The sequence below is a fragment of the Ovis canadensis genome, chromosome 6 (assembly GCF_042477335.2).
Source record: "Ovis canadensis isolate MfBH-ARS-UI-01 breed Bighorn chromosome 6, ARS-UI_OviCan_v2, whole genome shotgun sequence".
Classification (NCBI taxonomy): domain Eukaryota; kingdom Metazoa; phylum Chordata; class Mammalia; order Artiodactyla; family Bovidae; genus Ovis; species Ovis canadensis.
The window spans coordinates 118,572,302-118,594,156 of NC_091250.1; the positions used below are offsets into that span (position 1 = coordinate 118,572,302).

At 42.2% G+C, this 21,855-nt stretch overlaps 1 protein-coding gene across 7 annotated transcripts in view; it reads left to right on the forward strand.

The window, feature by feature from the left end:
- Positions 1 to 21,855, forward strand: part of AFF1 (ALF transcription elongation factor 1) — a 196,140-nt gene that overhangs the window by 130,683 nt on the left and 43,602 nt on the right. For 4 of the 7 annotated variants that reach the window (XM_069594633.1, XM_069594634.1, XM_069594636.1 and 1 more), the window contains 4 exons: positions 9,235 to 9,279; positions 14,446 to 14,532; positions 15,455 to 15,491; positions 18,871 to 18,922. In XM_069594633.1, coding sequence (XP_069450734.1) covers positions 9,235 to 9,279; positions 14,446 to 14,532; positions 15,455 to 15,491; positions 18,871 to 18,922 — 221 coding nt within the window. The remainder of the gene's footprint in view (positions 1 to 9,234; positions 9,280 to 14,445; positions 14,533 to 15,454; positions 15,492 to 18,870; positions 18,923 to 21,855) is intronic. The other 3 variants (XM_069594637.1, XM_069594639.1, XM_069594638.1) reach the window with 1 other exon arrangement.

Consider the following 21,855-nt stretch of genomic DNA (forward strand, 5'->3'; position numbering starts at 1 on the left):
ATTTGGGTAGAGAAGGAGGGTGTTTCATTTTTTAAAGGAAGAGTTTGACATCAAAATTAGTTTGCATTATACTACTATTCATCTTGATGAAAGTGAAAGAGAAGAGTGAAAAAGTTGGCTTAAAGTTCAGCATTCAGAAAACTAAGATCATGGCATCTGGTCCCATCACTTCATGGGAAATAGATGGGGAACCAGTGGAAACAGAGTCAGACTTTATTTTTTTGGGCTCCAAAATCACTGCAGATGGTGATTGCAGCCATGAAATTAAAAGATGCTTACTCCTTGGAAGGAAAGTTATGACCAACTTAGATGGCATATTGAAAAGCAGAGACATTACTTTGCCAACAAAGGTCCATCTAGTCAAGGCTGTGGTTTTTCCAGTAGTGATGTATGGATGTGAGAGTTGGACTATGAAGAAAGCTGAGCTCCGAAGAGTTGATGCTTTTGAAGTGTGGTGTTGGAGAAGACTCTTGAGAGTCCCTTGGACTGCAAGGAGATCCACCCAGTCCATTCTAGGGGAGATCGTTCCTAGGTGTTCATTGGAAGGAATAATGCTAAAGCTGAAACTCCAGTTCTTTGGCCATCTCATGTGAATAGTTGACTCATTGGAAAAGACTCTAATGCTGGGAGGGATTGAGGGCAGGAGGAGAAGGGGCCGACAGAGGATGAGATGGCTGGATGGCATCACCGACTTGATGTAAGTGAGTTTTAGTGAACTCAGGGAGTTGGTAATGGACAGGGAGGCCTGGCGTGCTGCAGTTGATGGGGTCGCAAAGAGTTGGACATGACTGAGTGACTGAACTGAACTGAACTATTCATCTTTAGGAAAACTGTGAAGGGTGTCTTGTTTTCTGTTTTCTAACCCTTTATCCTTCCTTCCATATTAACAGTCCACAGTTTTCCTTTTTTTCCTCTTTGTGCTATTGCTGATGCTCCGTCATGTCAGCTCTTAATGACCCCATGGACTGCAGTCTCCTCTGCCCATGGGATTTCCCAGGCAAGAATACTAGAGTGGGTTGCCATTTCCTTCTCCATCTTTGTACTGTAAGTGTTTCCATAAATCTGTCCAGGGACTTAAAAAAATTCTTAGCTAGAATACTGGGTGTGGAAATCGACGTTTAGATAGATCCCTGAAGGGCATGACACTTCTGAAGAAATAATACTGCTCAGCCTTGTGCTTTTTCCAGCCTGAGTAGGCACACCCCAGTGGTATGAGCAAGTTCTTGGAATTGGCCTAGCTATGTAGGTAATTTACTTTGTATTTACAGAATAAAATGAATTTTATGTCAGAATCTTGCTCAGGCAGGCCTTTTGGTTTCCTCTTCTGATCCATCTCTGGGAAATGCAGATCATGGTATCTTTGTGATAAATGCTTAGGTTTATTTGTGTGGCATCAGCTTTAACGTGCATTGTCTTATTTTGTCCCCACAACAATCCGGTAAGGCTTTGTTTACGTCATGTGTATCTGCCCGGTATATAATAAGCATGACTGATTAAAAGAGAGGCCACCCCCACCCCCCATATACGTCTCTTTGAAGGACTTTGCAATAGTCTCATTTGGGAAGCAAGAGTGTAGTAGCCAGCAAATACTGGGCGAGACACCAAGTCCTAGGTTTCCCTAGGAGCACGTCACAGGAAGGCTGGAAGTAAATCTAGGAACAGTTCTGTGTGTGGAGTGTTACATGGGGCAACCCTGAGCACCAGGGAGGAAGCTGTGAATAGATTCAGAGATGTGTGTTTGGGAGAATGCAAGTTATTCGGTACATAGAGGAAGGCTAAGAGAGAGTCAGAGACCTTGAGCTGTACTTTTGAGAAAAAATGTTTATTCCTATATTTTTAAAAAAGAATCTCGATCTTATTTTTGTATTTTTATTCCTGAATACATGATCTATATCTTAATGCAGAATTGAAAATTGAAAAAAACAGACTTCCCCTGTGGTCCAGTGGTTAAGACTCTGTGCTTCCAAGGCAGGGGGCAAAAGTTTGATTCCTGTTTGGGGAACTAAGATTCCATATGCTGCATGGCCAAAAATAAAAATAAATTAATTAATTTTAAGACACTAAAAAGGTATACGATGAAAATCTTCCCATTACGCTAGCCCTCTCGCAAGTTAACTTTCCTTTCTAGAAGTAGTTGATGTTAAAGGCTTCTTTATTATGTTATTTATTATTTATTCTGTGTTATTCCCAGTGGTATTTAATGGGTCATAAGTAACTTGACATACATGTTCTCTTCTGACATCACCTTTTCATTTATTCAAATCCTGGTATATGCTGCATGTGCACCTTCCCCTCCCCCCTTAACAATACATCTTAGAGATTACCCAGCTCAGTGCACGAAGAGCACCCTGATTCTCTGTCATGGTTGCATAGTATTTCTGTGTAGGGGCCTGTAACACAGTTTTCTTAGCCAGCTACCTAGAGATGGGCATTTAGATTTTTTTTTTTTTAGTACCTTACTATTTGCAAATTAGGCTGAAATGAATAACTTTGTGCACATATCTTTTTGTGCAGTTAGGAGTTAGTGCTTGAGCTCAAGTTGCTGGGTCAGAGTATGGGAAATTACAATTTGGTGACTCTTGCCAAACTGCTGTCTTCAGAGATTGTGCGGTGTTGCCCTCCCACCAGCCCCGGAATTTGAGTGCCTGTCTCCCTACGTCTCTCTCATAGACAGAGTATTGTCAGTTCTTTCGTTTTTTGCTTTGCCAATCTGATATGTGAAAAATAGTTTCTAAGAGTAATCTTAATGTGTGGAAGGAGAAAACAATGAAAAACAGTTTCCATTCTGTCTCTGGTATGTTTACCTCTGTGTAGTTTGTTCACTAAGATGTTGGCTTATTATTCAGAGAAGCTGCAGTATTTAGAAAGTCTCTAAAGCTCTCCAAATTGGACATCTATTTTCATATTCTGAGTTCAGAGGCTGAAAACCACAATGGCAAATGTTGATTGGTGGCCTCTGTGCGGCAGGCAGTGTGTGACTGGTGATTCAGAAGGCAGACCTGGCCCCTGCAGTCCTGGAACTGGTGATCTAGAAGAAGCAGAGATGGTGGGATGGGAGGAGCTTTGGCAGGAAAAGTACACACAGCCATGGGCACACTCGCTCTATTTCAGGAGTGAGGGAATTAAGGAGTGCTTCCCAAAAGATGGTTTTTAATCTGCAGCTCAAGACTGAGTAGGACTCATCTCAACACAGGTGGGAGAGGGAAAGGGGTTCCAGAGGGGCAGGAGGAGTGTGGCTTAGCTAGTTAGATGGAGCTAGGTGAACTCCAGTGGTGAAGAATTCGCCTGCCAGTGCAGCAGACACAGGAGACGTGGGTTCTGTCCCTGGGTTGGGAAGATCGCCTGCAGGAGGAAGTGGAGATTCTCCGGTCGTCTTGCCTGGAGGATCCCATGGGCAGAGGAGCCTGGCGGGGTACAAGTCCACAGGGCTGGAAAGAGTCGGACACGACTGAGCACACGCATGCGTGCATGAGCAGCGTGGTAGATGCCGTAGATTGAACCCCACAGGCTGAGAGGGTGGCTGAGCTGGCCAAAGAGCTCATCCGAGTTTTCCATAAGCTCTTAGGGAAAACCCGAATGAACTTTTTGGTCAACCCGCTGTGTCTGAAGAAAAATAGTGTGAGCTTTTGTGTAATCTTCTAAAACATATGCTGACAGAGAACCACTGGGGTTTCTTTAAAAGCTGTCCTGCCAGTGAAGACCGTCTTGATAATGTTGGCCCCGTGTGTTGATTTCACGTATCAGTGCCTCCTAAGAGTTTTTAAAGTTTCACATTTAACCTTCATACCAACCCTGCGAAGTGGTTAGGACTGGTAATATTATCCCTTCATTGCCACGAGGAGATATTCCCAGAGAAGTTGAACCTTAGCCAGCATCGCAAGACCCGATCCTCAGCGGAGCCAGAACTAGGATCCAAGATCTCTTGGCCGCCTTCATCAGCATGCTGCCTCTGTGCTCCCTGCAGTTCTGGTTAGTGATAACTAAGCCTTTTTTGAGAACAGCATTGTTTAAAAAAGTGCTGCTCTGTTGAAACTTGAGAGACTTAAAACACAATATTGCCAGAGCCCTGTGGTCTCAGCGGCGAGGTATATTTCTTCCATCCGCCTCTTCTTAGCTTATTAAAACAAACTGTGTCATGCTTAGGGGACATTTACTGACATCTTTTATTTTGGTATCAGTGCATTTCCTTAGGATTACACAATGTCATTCCAGGAGGAGTGAGAAATCAGACCGAGGCCAGCATCACTGCTTTTGCTGGTCTAAAGTACCTACAGTAGTAAGAGGCAGTTAACGCTGATTACCCATTTCTTTGCATAAGCCCAAGGGAAACAGTACTCTTTGAAAAATGGTTTTGCTTTTGCATACAACAATTGGGATCAGATCCCCCTCTCCTTAAATACTGGTATGTTTGTGTCTGGCCTGAAGTTGAGGTTTTGGGGACAGTATTGTAGCAATATTAGGAAGGTGGGCTTAGTCACTTGAGCCTGTGTGGCCCTGGACATGTAAGTTAGTTTCTTTAGAATTTAATGTTCATTTTTAAAAGTGGGGTAATACCACAAGATTGATGTAAGAATTAAGAGGTGATTAAACAGCAGCAACAACAAAAATTGATGCTAAGTGCATGAATGCAGAGGCTCTAGTCTGGGGGTTCTTTCCTGTCTAATTGTCCTTCTGTGGCAGGAACGCTGACTTTAGCACTTACCCCCCAAATCACACGGCAGTCTCCCACCCTCAATATCTAGGTTCCTAAAAGAGACCAGCTTTAGCTACTGTATACATCTGTGTGTGTTTGTGTGTGTGTTAAATTGCTTCAGTCGGGTCTGACTCTTTGTGAGGGAATACAGAATTCCCTCAGATTTTTATTTCATTTTTCAGCATCTGTAATAAGGGATGTATCTACAGTTGATGAGTACATTTTGTGTTATAACGTTTTCCCCTGCCAAGCTAATGATGGTACATCTTGTAATAGATGGTATCAAATGGAGGAAATAATATTGGGTTGGCCAAAAAGTTTGTTTGGGTTTTTTTTTTCCCATATTTCTATAACATGTTATGAAATAATATAATATGAGTTTAATGCAGTAACAAGTACAATGTGTATTCAGCAAGTAGCTACTGTTTTTTAAGTTGAGTAGGATTTTGGTTCCTGTGTTAAGGCCATACTCCCTGGAAAGTGAGGGCTCCATCGGGAGGTCTGTCTATATACAGGACCCCTGAATGTGTGAGGGCTTTCCAAGTGGTGCTAGTGATAAATAACCCACCTGCTGGAGTGGGGAGACTTAAGAACCCAGGTTCTACCCCTGAGTCAGGAAGATCCCATGGAGGAGGGCATGGCAACCCACTCCAGTATTCTTGTCTGGAGAATCCCGTGGACAGAGGAGCCTGGCGGGCTACAGTCCATAGAGTCACAAAGAGTCAGACCCGACTGAAGCAGCTTAACAGACGCAAACACACACAGATGTACAGAGTAGCTAAGCTGGTCTCCTCTAGGAACCTAGATATTGAGGGTGGGAGACTGCCGTGTGATTTGGGGTGTAAATGCTAAAGTCAGTGTTCCTGCCACAGAAGGACTAGTAGACAGGAAAGAACCCCCAGACTAGAGCTTCTGCTTTCATGCAGTTAGCATCCATTTTTGTTGTTGCTGCTTTTTAATCACCTCTTGTTCTTTGAGGAAATCTTACCTAAAGATGTCCAGCCTGAACTTGGCCTTGCTTCAGAGAGGTTGCTTGTTTACTCTTTGGCCCCAGTGTTACAGGGAGAGCCTGGCTTCTCTGAGCAGGGGTGGCAGGACTCAGCTGGATACGATGTGGGCAAAGTGGATTTCAAGGAAGGGGATTAAGCTATAACGCTTTGTTGAAGCACCCCGCCCTTTTTGGAAATTCTCCTTCCAGTGGCAGACTTGGAGGTGCCAAATTGTACTTTTTAACAACAAGGCAGCCTGTCCGTATGGATCTTTCTTTGCAAGCGCAGCTGAAATACCTACTGTACTCTAGTTTAAGAGACTTTAATTTGGATCAGGGAAGAGTGATGATACCGTCTCAGGTAGATGGAGCATATTAAAAAAATGGGCTCACACTATACAGACGATCTTGTAACCAACCCTCTTTAAATAAAGCTTTAAAGCGCTCCTTGGTATACACAACAGTATTTAGAGATAAAAGGGCATTAACTCTCAACTCTCTCACACTCTTGAATGGCTCAGTGTAGATGTGAGGAAGGGGGGAGAGAAAAATATAAAGCAAGTGCGGTAGAATGCCAGCATTTGGAGAATCCACGTGAAGGGTTTGTGGGAATTTCCTCTACTGTCTTTGTTATTTTCTCTAGGAGTGTGAAATTCTTTCTAAGAAAAAGTTGAAAATATCTTGAGCATCTTTCCATGCCAGCACATGCATTTACATCATTTTATATATGTTGATGTCCATTTTATTTATAACATACTGCTATATGGGAGCCCTGTGAAAATCTTTAGTTAGACTCCTGTTCTTGGGCATTTGATCATTTCCAGTTATTTGCCATTATAAACAGTGCTGCTTGGAGGTATTTAAATATGATATATCCTCATGTGTTTGGAATAGAATTCTGGCACCCTTTTAATATAACCCCACTTTCATAATGGACCTGATATGAGAATTAACCAACCAATTCATGCTTGAATCTTAGGCTTTAGTTAGAATTTTAAGCAGGTTAAATGGTGACTGTTTAGCACTATTTGTCTTACTCTGATACCAATAAACAATAATCTACAGAAAATTTCTTCAATTCTGGCTCATCTCACGTAATACAATTTTTAAGGAAAATAAATCTTTTAGTGACATCAAACATCTTGGCTAAGGGTTGATGGCTTGAGTAATATTACAAAGATCAGAAAGTCTTTTAGTCTTCAGACATGGTCGCTTCCTGACCCCATTCTGTTCGAAGCAGTGGGCAGTGGTTTTCTGCCCTCATTCCAACTGTGCTTCACTATTTCATTGATTGCCGGATTTTTTAATTAATATTTTAAAAATTGAAATATAGTTGATTAACAGTGTTGTGTTAATTTCTGCTGTACAGCAAAGTGACTCAGTTATATATATATATACACGCACATGTTTTCTTTTTAAAATTCTTTTCCCTTATGATTCATCATAGGATATTGAATATAGTTCTCTCTGCTGTATAGTAGGACCTTGTTGCTTATCCATTCTGTATATAATAGTTTGCACCTGCTAACTCCAACCTCCCACCCCATCCTTCCACCAGCTGCCTCACCCCTGATTGCCAGATACTTTATTTATTTTCCTTTCTTATTTTGGGATGTGCTTGGTCTCTGTTGCTGCGAGTGGATTTTCTCCAGTTTCTCTGGCCCCCGTGAGCAGGGGCGCCTCTCTAGTTGTAATGCCCAGGATTCTCTTGTTGCAGAGCGTGGGCTCTAGGGCAAGTGGGCTCAGTAGCTGTGGTGCATGGACTCAGTTGCCCCACAGCATGTGGGATATTCCCAGAGCAGGGATTGAGCCTATGTCCCCTGCATTTTCAGGCAGATTCTTAACCACTGGACTGCCAGCAAAGTCCTGCCAGATATTTTAATTGAATTCTCATTCCAGCGACAGGAAGGACTATTTAACCAGAGTCAGTAGTCCTCTGCTTTGTTCTGTTGATTTCACTTCAATTCCTAATTGTTATTGTTCCTAATGACACATGTGAAAAATTAAAACCATAGGATATAATTGCATGTTACCCTCAGGTCACAACAGCATTCATTTGTTTCTGACGTTTGTGCTGTAATATTTGGTCCAGTTTTTAGACATTCCTTAATAGTCTTGAAAAATGAAAACTCGACAAGCAAGTCCTCTTGTTAACATGTACAGTGCCTAAGGGCAGGTCCAATTGGGCCAGCAGAGAAAGGCGATACGCTTGACTCTTTGACTGTCTTAACTTTCAGACCCCTACCTCAAAAATAACAAATTGTAAACGTTTCAATAAAACTGTCTCTGTGAAATTTACATGTTTTAAAACCAGACCCAGGCAGGTCAGATTACATTTGAAATTTGACATGTCCACTAGATTCAATTCCAGGGCAGTGTGAATGCTGTGTGCACTTTTCCTTAAGGAGACAGAAATGAGGAAGATGGTGGATTAATAAACCCCAGATCAGGAATTATCAACCAGTGCCGTATTAAATTACACTTGAATGAGAAACGAGAGCCCTGAAAAGAACCATTTTCCATCTACACTCGCTGTGAGGCAAACCTTGGACCAACTGACTGGGAAGAGCAGCACTTTCTGTACCACAGGGGCAGTAAAAAGTGTGTGTATTGTTGGGTGGGGGTGCAGGGGGTTGTATAGGAGGATTTGCCCAGGGCACTTGGCTCCTCGGTTGACACAGAAAGTTGCTATTCTGTTTGAAAACCATGAAGTCAGGGAATTTGTTCCATATCTCTAGTTAAGGAAAAAGTATTTTTTTTTCTTTTTAAAAGATTTTACTTTTCCATTGTCTTGCACTTTATAAAGACTGGAAAGTGACATTTCCTAAACACTGCGTTCGTGATACTAGCAACAGCAGCTGTCATTTGTTTACCTGGGAATAAGCAAGAGGGTCTTTCCTCTAAGAAGCGAGGTAATCTCTCTTCTTAGGGTCTTTCTCTGGGGCAATATTGTGTGTGTGTGTGTGTACAGTTGAAAATACTGCAAGTAGGGCTAGAGACAATCAACTTTAAGACTTATTTTTTGGCAGGTTAGACTCTCACCCTAAAATCTATGCTTGGTTGGAGTCTGACTTCCTTACTGTGGGCTCAGTAAGACGTTCAGGATGATCACATCTTTGTGTTCATGTAACTTGCCTCACTGGACAGATGTTGCTGCAAGGCGGGAAAATTACAGATTTTCCCTTCTGCCTCCACTCTTGTTATATCTATTATTCTCCTAGGTTCACTAATGTACTCATTTTCTTTAATACATACATGTTCCATCAGAAGATCTTGACCTGTGGGTCACAATTCATCTGTCATTGTCTCCAGCAGAACCCTTTCTTTCACAATTAGCTCAGGTTTATCTCTCTGGTTTTATTTCATCTGGAATGTGAAGTTTCTCATACTTAGATATTAGTACTAATAAAAGGGGGTCCTGGGGGTGATTCTCCTTAAGAAGTGTTGCTATATGTACTAATAGCATTCACTAATACCAGCACTCTAATTGTTTTTTGTTTGTGTGCTAATCTTTGTTTTGTTTGCTAACCTTTTTCTTGCTTTTCCCTTACAGCAGACCTACTCCAATGAAGTCCATTGTGTTGAAGAGATTCTGAAGGTGAGTTGATCGATAATTATTTCTCGCTTGAAGACACACTTAAGTAGGCAGACGTATATTCATTTTCTTTGACTTGAGTGAACAGTTGATATTCTGAACTCCTTTAAACAGTTTGCCTCCTCCCTATCATACCTCCCAAAGCAAATTAACCAGAATAATAACAAAGGAAGTCTTAGGAAACCGTCAGAATCTCTGACAGATTTTAATTGAAATGAACTCTGCAAACTCCGTGACATTTGGACCAGAGTTTTATGACCTCTCTCTCAGTCTTTTCTGATAAAAGACTCAAGAGAAGCACTCACCAACACCCCCCCACCGCTACCTCCACCCCCCAGAGAGGAGACTCCCTGTATTGCTGCACTGGGAGGCACCCCGGATTAAGGAGTGCTTAATTTTCACTTCTTGGTGTTTTATAGGAGACACCTCATAGGTGCGGGCCCATCTTCAATGCAACCATGAGTTTTTTAAAGGGATAAAAAGAAAAAGAGAAAGTATATGGACATCTTTAGACCTCCCTTGAAAGGGTTATTTTTTTGCTCTTGTTGATTGGGACCATGCCAGGAACATTTGTGCTGCCTCTACAAATACATCATTGAAGCCATTATCCATTTGTTCAGTTTTCCTTGCACACGGATGACAAATTCCTTCTAGAATTCAGCTCCAGGAAAAAAAAAAAATTCTCCTCATGAACCAGCATGCGTTCTTTTTATCAGAGAATTATATAAACTGTTATGTTTCCCATTTTGGCTTTAATTTCCAGGAAATTTAGAGCTAAATTTAATGCTCAAATACAGTAGCTGTAATAACTGAGAGCTCTGTTTATTTCTCATTCCTCCTCTCCGGGCTTTTAATTTTCTTCATGTAACTTTTAGTGAGACTCTCACTTTATCTTTTACTGATTTTTGGTTGGTTTCTTTTTTAAGTAGAAGAAAAGTGACACTTGTACCTATTAATTTTTATCTCCACAGTACACTTTTTTTTTCCTCAAAATATATGTTTACCCAGTTATTTTTGGCTTAATTTTTCATTGTAAAGTATTAAGTGAGTTGGTGCTGAAACCAGTAATTAAGTATATTGGTTACCTTCTCATTTGTACAATTTTTGACAAATGTGGTATCTAGCCAAATGTTTGGGAGACAGTTCCATTAGTTTTGTTTTACCATCTTTGGTCTCCTATTTTTATAGTTAGAATTTTCTAAGAAATACCTCTAAGGAAACATACTTTGTATTGTCTGAAAATGAGAATTTTTTGCCAATCAGCAGATAAGTACTAATAAGTACTCTTGATTGGGCTTTTGTTTTATCCTTTCCCTCTGGTATTTTTGAAATCCTTTGGTTAGATGAGTCATAAAAGTAATAAATGTCTTAGTTGTAAAATATGACCTTAGGAATTTCTCTGAAATTGTGTGTGATTTGTTCCACGGTTGTTTCAAAACTAAATGCAACAATACTGATGATTTGTCTCCTGCACGTGTCAGATGCTTCTCTTGTGTTTTGATGCGCTATTTGACTTGTCGAGTCCTTTATGTAATTTAATAAACTCATCCGTCCTCCTTCACCTCTCTGCCAACATCACATTAATGGGTTCCTGCTTACCTGGAAATCCTTGAAAGTAGATGGTTAATGCAGGCCATGGCTGAGTGTGTTCATTTGGAGATCATAATAGAGAAAGCAAATCGCAGGATCTGCTGGTTGAAGAGGGGCATGGATGGGCCTCTTCTCCTCTGTTGTGGCCTCTGTTAAGTCACTCCTGAACTCCTCCTGGACTTCAGTTTCCTCATGAGGAAAGTGGAGGCCCCAGGCTGGCAGATAGTAGATGACTCCAGGGCCAAATGCAGCCCTCCCTCTTTGTTGTCCATCCAGATAACTTCCCCCTGCCTTGTGGTTCCTGTTCTTATCTCCTACCAGTAATTTACGAAGACTGCCAGGAATCCTAACAAAGATCTTCCTGACGGGTGATAGTAACTAGTCCCCAATATTGTTGGGCTCTCTGGTGGACATACCAAGAGTGGAAGTCTTTTACTGAAGGGGCAGTGGTGGCCTATGACTCGAGCAGACTGGCAGGGTGAGAAAATAGCAGACAGACTCTATCAGAAACCAGGGATTGGTTATCAACAAGGGTCCAGACGGGGGTGGTGCACTCAGTGGCCATGTGAAACGGCTCAGGTTTTCCACTTCCAGTGCCACAGCCTGGAGAGCCCTTTGGGGAAGTTTCTGCAATGTTTTTTCACATTACCTCAGTGCAGCCTTCCAGGGACACTGGTCCAGTGAGTGGTAGCACCATGATTTGTTCACTCATTCATTTATTCAGCAAGTATCCGTGAAGACACACATTCTTTTCTCAGCACTGGACTAAATGCTATAGGAATAGGAGTCCTTTCCTCTCTTGAAGATCATGGTGGGGGAAGATAAATATGTAAGTGTCAGCTGTTGTTAAGTGCTGTGAGTCTTATAGCAGGCAAGTGAATGGACGAGAAAGCAGAGGAAAGACGGCAGAAGCCTTGAGGTGGGAGCAGGTTGGCAAGTTAGAGGAGTGGTGAGGCTGAAGCAAAATGAACAGGGTGGAGGGTGGGGGGAGATAGCAGCAAGGGCACCTGGAAGGTCAGGAGTGAAGCAGGTGCTCAGTGATTTACCCCCATTCATGTGATAAGCAATTGCTGAAGCAGGGGGTTAATTCGGGGCCGGTGATTCTGGGCAGCCTCCTCTCCTTATGGCCCCAGTCCTCCCAAGGCCTAACTTCTCGTAAGCTCAGCGTTTAGGGAACTATATAAATTCTTTTCACACTCCCAGCAAACCATTTAGGGCCTGAAAGAGTTTATGCACTTTTCCAACTGCCTAATTTAATAGTTGGGAGCAGCCTTAGGCACTGAGAAGACAATGGATGTTTCTTGGGAATCACTGGTGACTAAAAGTCACAGACACTGTTGGCATTCTAAAGAAATTCTTGGAAGACCGAAGGGTGATACTTTCAGAGGCCTCAGTTATTACATGTTCTTACATTGTAACCATTGTTATGGTCCCACACCTTAGAGTATAGTCGGATAAATAAAACAGCAGGAAACTCTTTGATGCAGTATTGAAATTCTTTAAAATCTAGGCTTTTAATTAAAAGATATAGTGCTTTTAATTGCTTCCTCTGATCATGTATTCCAGCACTTTATTTTTGTTTCTTTGGTTTATGGTTTTCTTGTTTGTCTCTGGCCATATAGCTCATGTGATCTTAGTTTCCCAACCAGGGATCAAACCTGTGCCCCCTACTGTGAAAGCAGTCTTCTTTTTCTTTTTATGGTACTTTTTAAATTTTAACTTTTTAATTTAGTGTTGGGGTATAGCCAGTTATCAATGTTGTGATAGTTTTAGTTGGACAGCAAAGGGACACAACCATACATATACATGGATCCATTCTCCCTTAAACTCCCCATTCATCCAGACTGCCACATGACATTGAGCAGAGTTTCATGAGAGCATGGAGTCTGAACCACCAGGGAAGTCTGTCCGTCCAGCACTTTATACTTTGGAAAAAGAAAAGAAATCATCTTCGCCTGCCTCTTCCTGCGAACTGAGGCTTGGAGCATGCAAACCCCTCAGGCTAACCTGAGCAGCAGAGTCAAGAGCTAAGATCCATTCTGGGACTCTGACTGCAGAAGCTGTTACACTTTCCATTCTATTTTCGTATAGATTGCCCCTTTTGTACTGAACAATGGTTAGTCAAGTGAGTAAGGGCATGATATCACCTTTAACAAAAATTACTCAAGCCAGCATCGGTTACTTTGCTTGTCACTCTGCCAGCTCCTTTATGTCTGTTCCGGGCCTGTGCAGCCTGAGGGCGGCTGCAGGAACTGGTGGGGAGGATATGAGTGGAGGTGGGCAGTTGGGGTGTATTTGCCTCCAGCTCCATCTCCAAGTGTCACAAGGATCGGATGGCATTTCTGGGGGAGATGGAGGGGTTGGTCAGCACTGGGGTAAAAGCACAGTGCCTTGTACAGTGAGGCAACACAACGTCATCTGGGGGCCCCAGCCTACTAGTGGAGGGCTGCCTGCCGGGCCTTCAGCCAGTTTCCCCAGCAGTCTGACCCGTGCAGGGGTGGGATTCTTTCTCTTAGCCTCAGACTCGAACACAGACGGGCTGTTCTCTGCACTCGCAGCTCTCAGCTTCCTGGGGGTCCTGCCCCTGCCATTGTAGACCTCGTTTTTTCTCAGCAGGAAGGGTCTGGTGATAATCTCCGTGGCCATTTGAACTGTTGGGCAAAGTGTGTGCATCCATGTGTGCTGTGTGTGCATATTTGCAATTAGACACCTTTCATCTGACACTTTGTTTCTCACTTTTAAAAAATTATTTTTAATTGGAGGATAATTGCTTTACAGTGTTGTGCTGGTTTCTCTCGTGCAACAGCGTGAATCAGCCACCGGCGTACATATGTCCCCTCCCTCCTTAACCTGCCTCCCACCCACCCCATCCCACGCCTCTAGGTTGTCACAGACCCACTGGTGTTTTAACAAGGGAATGAGCTTAGAAAAACAGGACTCATGTCAAGAGAAACATAATTAATTTGTAAAAGAAATCTTGCTTCCATGTAAAAAGTGAATAGAAATGAAACTTCTGTTAATGGAAAGGGCCAGTGGCTTTTTAAGGCCTTCTCTGCAAAAGTTCTTATGTCCTAATAATGTGTACCAGGGAAGGGTCAAATCCATTAAAACTCTCCCAAGTGGAACAAGTGACCTGAATTACTTGTTTGCTTAAGTCAAACAGGAAAGTTCTTCTTCCTTTGAACTTAAATAATTCCAGGAAATGCAATAAAGACGCTGAGGGAGAAAGAAAGCATTGAGACAGGACTGAGTGTTCATAGTTACATAAGCTGGTAACACCTACTACCGTTTTTTATGCTTCATGCTGTTCAGAATGTTCAGACCATTCATGTTCTATGCTCTTGTTTTTCTTCTTCAAACTGATCTCTTTTCAGTTTTGTTTGTTGGAGAGCTTCAGCTTTTGAACAGAGCCCACCAAGTAGGAGTTTTTTTTTTTTTTAAGTCACTGAAATAACTTTTAAGATTTTACTTTCCATATGCCATCACTCCACTGTGCATTCCGTTAAAAAGTTGACTTAAGTAGCAATAAATGTTCTATTTATAATTTACTTTTTCTTCCCGTTCCAAATCTCTTTCCAGGAAATGACCCACTCATGGCCTCCTCCTTTGACAGCAATACACACGCCTAGTACAGCTGAGCCCTCCAAATTTCCTTTTCCCACAAAGGTAATTCCTTACAAGTCTAGTAGGCACTGCATCCACACCAGTGACAAGGTCTGAAGTATTGCTGTGTGCTGGATTAATCAAGTACTGTTTGTTGAACTCTTTAGAGAATAGGTTAACACTGCAATTAATTTAGCTCCTAAAGTGCTTCCTAATGCTTTCAAATGCTTCTTCACTCTTCAATTATGTCAATAAGAATGTCTTACATGTGTGTAGGATTTTGTAGAGAATGAAAGTAATCAAGACTTTATAATAAAATCTTTTTTTTTTGGTAAAGTCTTTTCCTTAGGGGGGGACAACAGAGGACAGGGGGGAAAGTAAGGTGGCATTTCTGCTTCCTAATTCAGAATTTAGGCACATATAGACACACATTGACACTTGTCATACCTCCTGTATTGTTTAAAAGTTTAATGTGATCAGCTACATCTGTGGTGGTTTTAATAGCAAGGTAAATTGCCGACTTAGAAGATTCTTTTGAAGTATTTGTGAACAATATTTTTGAAACATTGCCCTTTTTTTTGGTTTTGGTTTTTGTGCTTTTGGATAACCTTCAGAATATAGAAATCTCACCTCAGATCTGTGTTCAATCCAGCCTGGTATACATGCATATTGTTAACATCACTATTCCTTTCCATAGTGTCATTGAGATTTTAATCTACCCAAACCAGAATTTGCCATGTTATATACTAAACATATTTTCTAATGATAATTTTTTTCTTAAAAAAAAATGTAATTCATTATTGATTTTAAGGTAAAACATTACACTTTGGAAGGAAAAATGAACTGTAGGGAACAGCAGAAGAAATAAAACCCATTTTATGTAAAAATTAGATTTATCAATATTTATCAGATTTAGCAGTGGCACAACCTTGGATTTACAAATCTTAATATTTTATTAACTAGAGATTTTCATTTTTCTTTCTAGGATTCTCAGCATATCAGTTCTGCAGTCCCAAACCAAAGTAAGTAAATACGTGGAACTGATTATTGCACTGGAGAATAAAGCATGTTTTTTACTGTTTTAATATAGAAAATATTCATGGAAAATGATGAGGTTAACTTCAGCAGAGATGAGGTTAAAGCTAGGAAGGGCAAACATAAAGCTGTTCTCTAGGTGGAATTTCAGATTAATGCAAAGAGTTAATGAAAGTGTCTTACTAAAGTACCTAACAAATATAATTTGGCGTTACCTGACATACGATAAATATCTCGAGAGTGACTCTAAAAGCATATACAGTTACCCAGGAATTGTATAAAAAGACAAATTGGAGTATTTTCTGTGCTTCTTGTATTTATTTTAAACAAAAGAAATTTCTACAGGGAAGAGAACACACAGCTTCTTTAGACCTTCTGTATATATTGGCCTTATAATTCGTTTTTGGTTCTTTTAAATGGATTGTAAATATTGGAGAATTCAGGAGGAAACAGAACCTTCACTGGATCTAGCCTCTCTCTTTATCTGTAACCCTTTGGTTCACTAAATTCTTTGTTTCCCAACTATATCCAAGGCATTTCAAGCCTTACAAAAATGACTGATGTACTTCCAGTCATTTAGTTCATCAACATATGGTGAGTGCCCAAGTTACGATGTATTGGTCTTCACAGGGCTTAGGGAGACCAAAGTAAGGTGTGTGGTGTGTTCATATGTGTGGGAGAAGGTTGCTCATAGATATTCCATGAAGGTAACTCTTCTTCAGATCTTTCCATCTCATTCTTTTCCCTCACTTATATTTTTCCCTTGATTATCCAATTATTTCTATTGCAAGGATTTGAGGAGAACAAAAGAGATGAGGGAAAATAAAAAATGGAATTAGTCTTTCTCTAGAATAGGGGAAGCCTATAGCCTAAGAGTCAAATCTGTTGTCCAGCTAGTTTTCATAAAGAAGGTTTTATTAGGACACACCCATGCTCATTCATTTATCATCATGTCTCACACTATATAGCAAGCAAAGTTTAAAATAGTTCCATCGGACCTTTACAGAAAAAGTGTGCTTCTCCCCGCTCTACAGATACTGAGTAAGACCTTGTGAGTAACTCCTAACTAAATTTCTCCCAAATGCAGAGATACGGACTTGACCATCTTGCATGGTATTGGGGAGATTGGGAAATCTTTGTTTCTCAACCTCTTGGCAGCCTATCCAAAGATAGATAACAAGTGAAGTGGCACAGCTCCGCTGTGGACAGGACTGCTATGCACCCTTCTCCTTCTTGCTCCTCCACCCCTCAATTCCCCCCACCTTCTAGGGCTGCCAGTCACGCATATTATATGCCTTCCACTGAGTCACTCACAGTTTGCATGATTGCTACCTCCTGGTTTAAAAAGACCCTGTGATCCTTCAAACTGTGTGATTTCTCCTTTTAGCACAATACAGTTGAACTTTGCCGGGGGTGGAGGCCCTCCAGGCCTGTGGAACAGTGTAGGCTGAGTCCTCGTTGCCCTGATGAAGTTTTCAGATGCTGGCAGGTCATCCCTAGGTCTGGGCTCAGCAGATGCTTATTACCTTGGGGTCTTTTATGCTGCTGCCGTTCTGTCTATTGGTTCTGGAAAAGCTGGTTTACCCCTGTGAGGACGTGGGCAGGAGTGAGAGAGGGGTGCTAGTCGGACCCAAGAGGGGTCTGGTTGTGTGCTGGTTGAAGATGGAGTGGAGTATGTGCAGATAATAGCTTTCAGAGAAGTGAAGTGTGACATCTGTTTCTCAAAGTATGCCCAACAAGCAAATTCAAATTTCATGAAAAATTAGGCTTTTGGAGTCTGTAGAGAATGAAGTGGTAAAGAACCCGCTTGCCAATGCAAGAGACAAAAGAGATGCGAGTTCGATCCCTGGGTCGTGAAGATCCCCTGGAGGTAGGCATAGCAACCCACTCCAGTATTCTTGCCTGGAGAATCCCATGAACAGAGGAGCCTGGCGGACTACAGTCCATGGGGTTGCAAAGATTCAGAGATGACTGAAGCGACTTAGGATGCATGCACACAGAAAATGAAGTATATCCCATATATACATCCCTGTATGTCCCAGGATTTATGTCCACATGTGCAAAAAAGCACAGCTGCTTGAGGATTACCAGAGCCTCATGGAGCTTAGGACCTGGTCAGGATGTCTGTGTGGAAGCCCCTGTGCATGGACTTTAGCTCCTTTAATTTGTAATCCCAGCCCTAATTTGCTAGCCAGAAGGGGAAACGAACTGAAAATACTGGGTAAGAGCTGCTGCCCCCATGAGGATGAAGCCCTGAACTGCAGTTATTTAAGGGTCTTCTGGGTCATTTGTGGTTACTCTACTCCCCGCTGTCTGAAAGGCACCCATGTTGCCATTCAGCTTCTGCGTCAGGTCCAGACACAGACACGGTCTCCCAGCTGCTCTTCAGCCTCTACACTTAACATTTCCTGTTCCTTTCTGGGTTATGTCAGGTAACACCAGCAGGTTCCTCTTTCTGAGAAATTGTTGTATTGTGCCTGGTGGCGTCTCAAACTATTAACGTCCCATTATGGCACTCGGAGCCCTCTGACCTCCCCAGAGCCCTTCACGTTGCCCTCCACACACTCTGCACCCCAACCTTCGCCTTTTTCATCTGCACCATTTCAATTGCTCCCACGTTTCCTGCCTGCCTTCACAGCGTCTCTTCTGCCTGAGGGCCTCCTTCGCCCTCATCTCCTGCTTGCCCGCAGTCATTTCTGTCAAAAATCTCACCCATCCTTTGCAACACACTTAATTTTGTTTCTTTTCTGATTTGCCTTCTTTCGTCATGACCAGTGGTGTGATGCATCTCTAGATTCCCGGGACGTTTCATTTAGACGATGGGTTTGTGTGCGGATCTCTCACTGCCTAGGTTGTAGATGCGCGTTCCCGGTTGCTGTCCCTCCGTCAGCTGTACACTCATCGAGGACGGGGGCAAATGTCTTGAGCATCTAGGTGTCTATAAGAGGCGGTTTGTGACCAGCAGTTGAATGAACGAATTGGGGGTGTTGAATGATGGGGGGACAGGTGGGAGCACATGAAAGAGAGTGCTAGCAAATCGCTGATGGATGTGTGACATCAAACCAGGTGGGGTGGCGTCATGGTGCTTCCACAGGAGCCCCCATCAGCGGACCCCAAGAGAGTCTTCTGTGGGGTCGGCTGGCCAGGCAGCACTCTCAGGGTTTTTCAGTTCTGAGTAAGCCTTCTCTCAAGATGTAACATAAATGTTATTTTATAATAGCTCTCTGTTGACAAAATTTAAGTGTACTAAGTGTTTTTAGGTGAAAAGGTGGTGGGAAATAGCAGGGAAAAAAAGAGGGGGTTTATAACTAACAGTCTCATGAATTTGTCATGGTGCTCATCTGATCACTTTTCCCTCCTCCACAGAACAATATGATACATCTTCCAAAACTCACAGTAATTCTCAGCAGGGAACATCGTAAGTAACATGCTTTTGTTTATTAAAAGTTTATAATGTTATAATTTCCCATGTAAATCTGTTGCTTAGATTCCGCTCCCCCCCACCCCTTGCTTTTAAAAGATGACTCATAAAACACTGCTGAGTTGTGAAGGGAAGAAATGACCCACATTTCTACTGGGGTTAAGTTCTCCTGTTGAAAGTTGAGGCACCTTAAGCATTTGCTAAGGGGGTTTTCTCAAAAAGAAAGGCATTTGAGCTGTTATTTACATGTTAACCCTGGAAAATAGAAGGTTTTAGCTTTATAAATTTCAGTCTTAAATAGCTTTAGCTTTTGGAAGCAAATTGTGGGGGGGTGGTGTACACAGTTTCAGACTTTCTGCCACTTTTTTGGCCTCATTTTAACTACTAAAGAATGTCTTGCTGCCCAGCTGTTCTTTATTAAGGCCAAGTAAGTCCAGATATGTTTGGGGTTTTTGAAACAGTTGAAACTACATAGTAGAGATTTTTAAACCAGCGTTTTGACCTAATTTGTCATTTCTTGGTGGTATTGAACTAATAATTCTTTCCATAACTAGCAGTGGTTCAGCTAGTGAGTGAGGAGATCTTTCTCGCCTCAGATATTTGATCAGTTACTAACATAGCATTGCTTGTCTCCGAGGACTTCAACTTTCTTCTCATTTTAAGGCCTACTATTTGTCCATGCATTTTTGGAAGGCGGTGCTGTGCTGGATTGAATATTTTGGAAACTATATAGTTGAGGCAAAGAGGTTGTTTTCTCTCTTCACCATGACTGAATATGAGACTGGGTAAAATAATTATTTCCAGAGCCAGGTCCTTGATGTAGTTACTTTCACTTCTTGATGGTAAAGTAAGAAAAAAAAAATTTTTGTTGTTGTTGTTGAAAAGCTAAATTTATTATAGTTTCCAGGTTGGATTTGGGTGTATAATAAAAATCTGTTGATTAATTTTTGCTCTATTTTCCTTTACTAGAAAAAAAAATTAACCCTATGTTAGTTATTCTTTGCCTTTCGTTGTTGTTGTTTTTTGCCTTTTCTTTTTCCCTTTCTTTTTGCTTAAAAAAAAAAAAAAAGTTTTCTTTCTCCTGTGTTCTGAAGATCAAGAACCACTGCCTTAGATTGCATTTAGAGGTGCAGGTAGTTGGTTAAGCCAGTGGGTGGCTGGTGAAGGATAGACAGGACACCTCCAGGGACCACACCTGCAATAACCCTGTGGGTGCTTTGTGACTTCCCTCAGGTTGTACACCTTGTGCTCTTGGTATGATGGTTGGTAGTAAAGCCACATAGACCATAAGAGGATCCAGCTAATGTCTTTACTGGGGGCAGCGAGGGAAGGCAAGTTGAAGTGCTTGCAGCCCTTCAAGAACTTGGCAATAAGAACAGAGACAAGGAGCTCCCTGAGCAGCAGAGCGAGTGGGGGCAGCTGCACCTAAGGAAGGAAGGGGCTGTGTCCTGGGCTGGTGTATAGAGGGAGAAAGGCCCCTGGATCTGACCTGGTCCGAGCTGCCCCTGCCCACTCTGTTTTCCATCAGCTTTCAGACTGAGGTCATTCGTAGGGACTCAGAGCGTTTTCTGTGACCATTTTGCTACTTGGGGTTGCTTTCCTGATGAAGTGAGTTAAACCACAGAAATCAGAGGTTCCTGCGAGTTTATCACAGATATGCTCATATCCTGTGACACGTGTAGTGTTTTATTTTTTAATTTGAAAAATTTTAAATAATTTATACGTGTATTTATTTTTTGGCTATGCTGGGTCTTTGTAGCTGTGCAAGGGCTTTCTCTCGTGGCAGCGAGCAGGGACTACTCTCTAGTTGTGGTACCTGGGCTTCTCACTGCCGTGGCTTCTCTTACTGCTTCTCTACGGCACTCGGGCTCAAATGTTGTGGTGCGCCGGCTTAGCTGCCCCGTGGCATGTGGAATCTTCCCAGACCAGGGATCGAACCTGTGTCCCCTGCGTTGGCAGGCGGATTCCTAACCACTGGACCAGTGGGGAAGTCCCTGTAGTGTTTTCTGGATAAAAACTATTGCTTTGCCATGTATAAAATTAACCTAGAGAAGAACATTTGTTTTGATCCTAATAGATTTGGAGAAGGGAGGAAAGCAGGGCCTGGTGCAGGCAGAGAGGACAAGAGTGATGTCGGAGAGAGAAATCTTGAGGCTGGATGAATACGGTGGGTTGTATGCCCAGGGGGTTGGCAGTATTGATCAGCACCAAAATGAAATGTCCCTATGGGGAAGAGAATCACTTTTATGGAGATTGGATGACAGCAGAGTCCCAGTTAATTCTGTCGAGTGCCAGTGTTGTTTCAGAGTTAGTATGGTAGATCTCTCAGCCCTCACAGGTTCGTTTGATCTTGGGTCAGCCTGAGGGTTCTTGACAAGCAGTTAAACTGTCTGAGTGACACAGAGCCTGGCAGGGAGACGGTCTAATGCACTTTGGATGTCAGGAAAGAAGATGTTAATTTCAGGGTCATTTGTACTTTGGTTTTAAAAATCAATCTAGGTCTTAATACTTTTTCTTTCAGAGTTCCTAGTACTTGGGACTCCTTACAAAAGTGGAGTGGTGCTTATAGAAGCGAGAAAAGACCTGGCACTGGAGAATAAGCTGTGGAGGGTCTGTGTTAACTTTTAACATCTGTCCAGACTTGGGCGCGGGTGGGCAGTAGCCAGGTGGTAGAAGAATGTAGGTGTGAAAGAAATGTCTTGAATCCGTTATGTTTAATCTCTGTAGGTGAAACTCTAGTTAGCTGTCAAGTGATGAGTTTGTTTTACCACGCACCACAAGGAAGGGATTAGCTAGGAATCCAATGCTATTTGCCCCCAAGTTTAGGGGAGGGGATGTTGATTTAAGGGCTCCTAGCTTTGGAATTCTCTGCCTTTCCAAGACTTAGGTCTGTTGAGTTCTCAGGGCCCAGTACAAAGTATTTCCTTTTT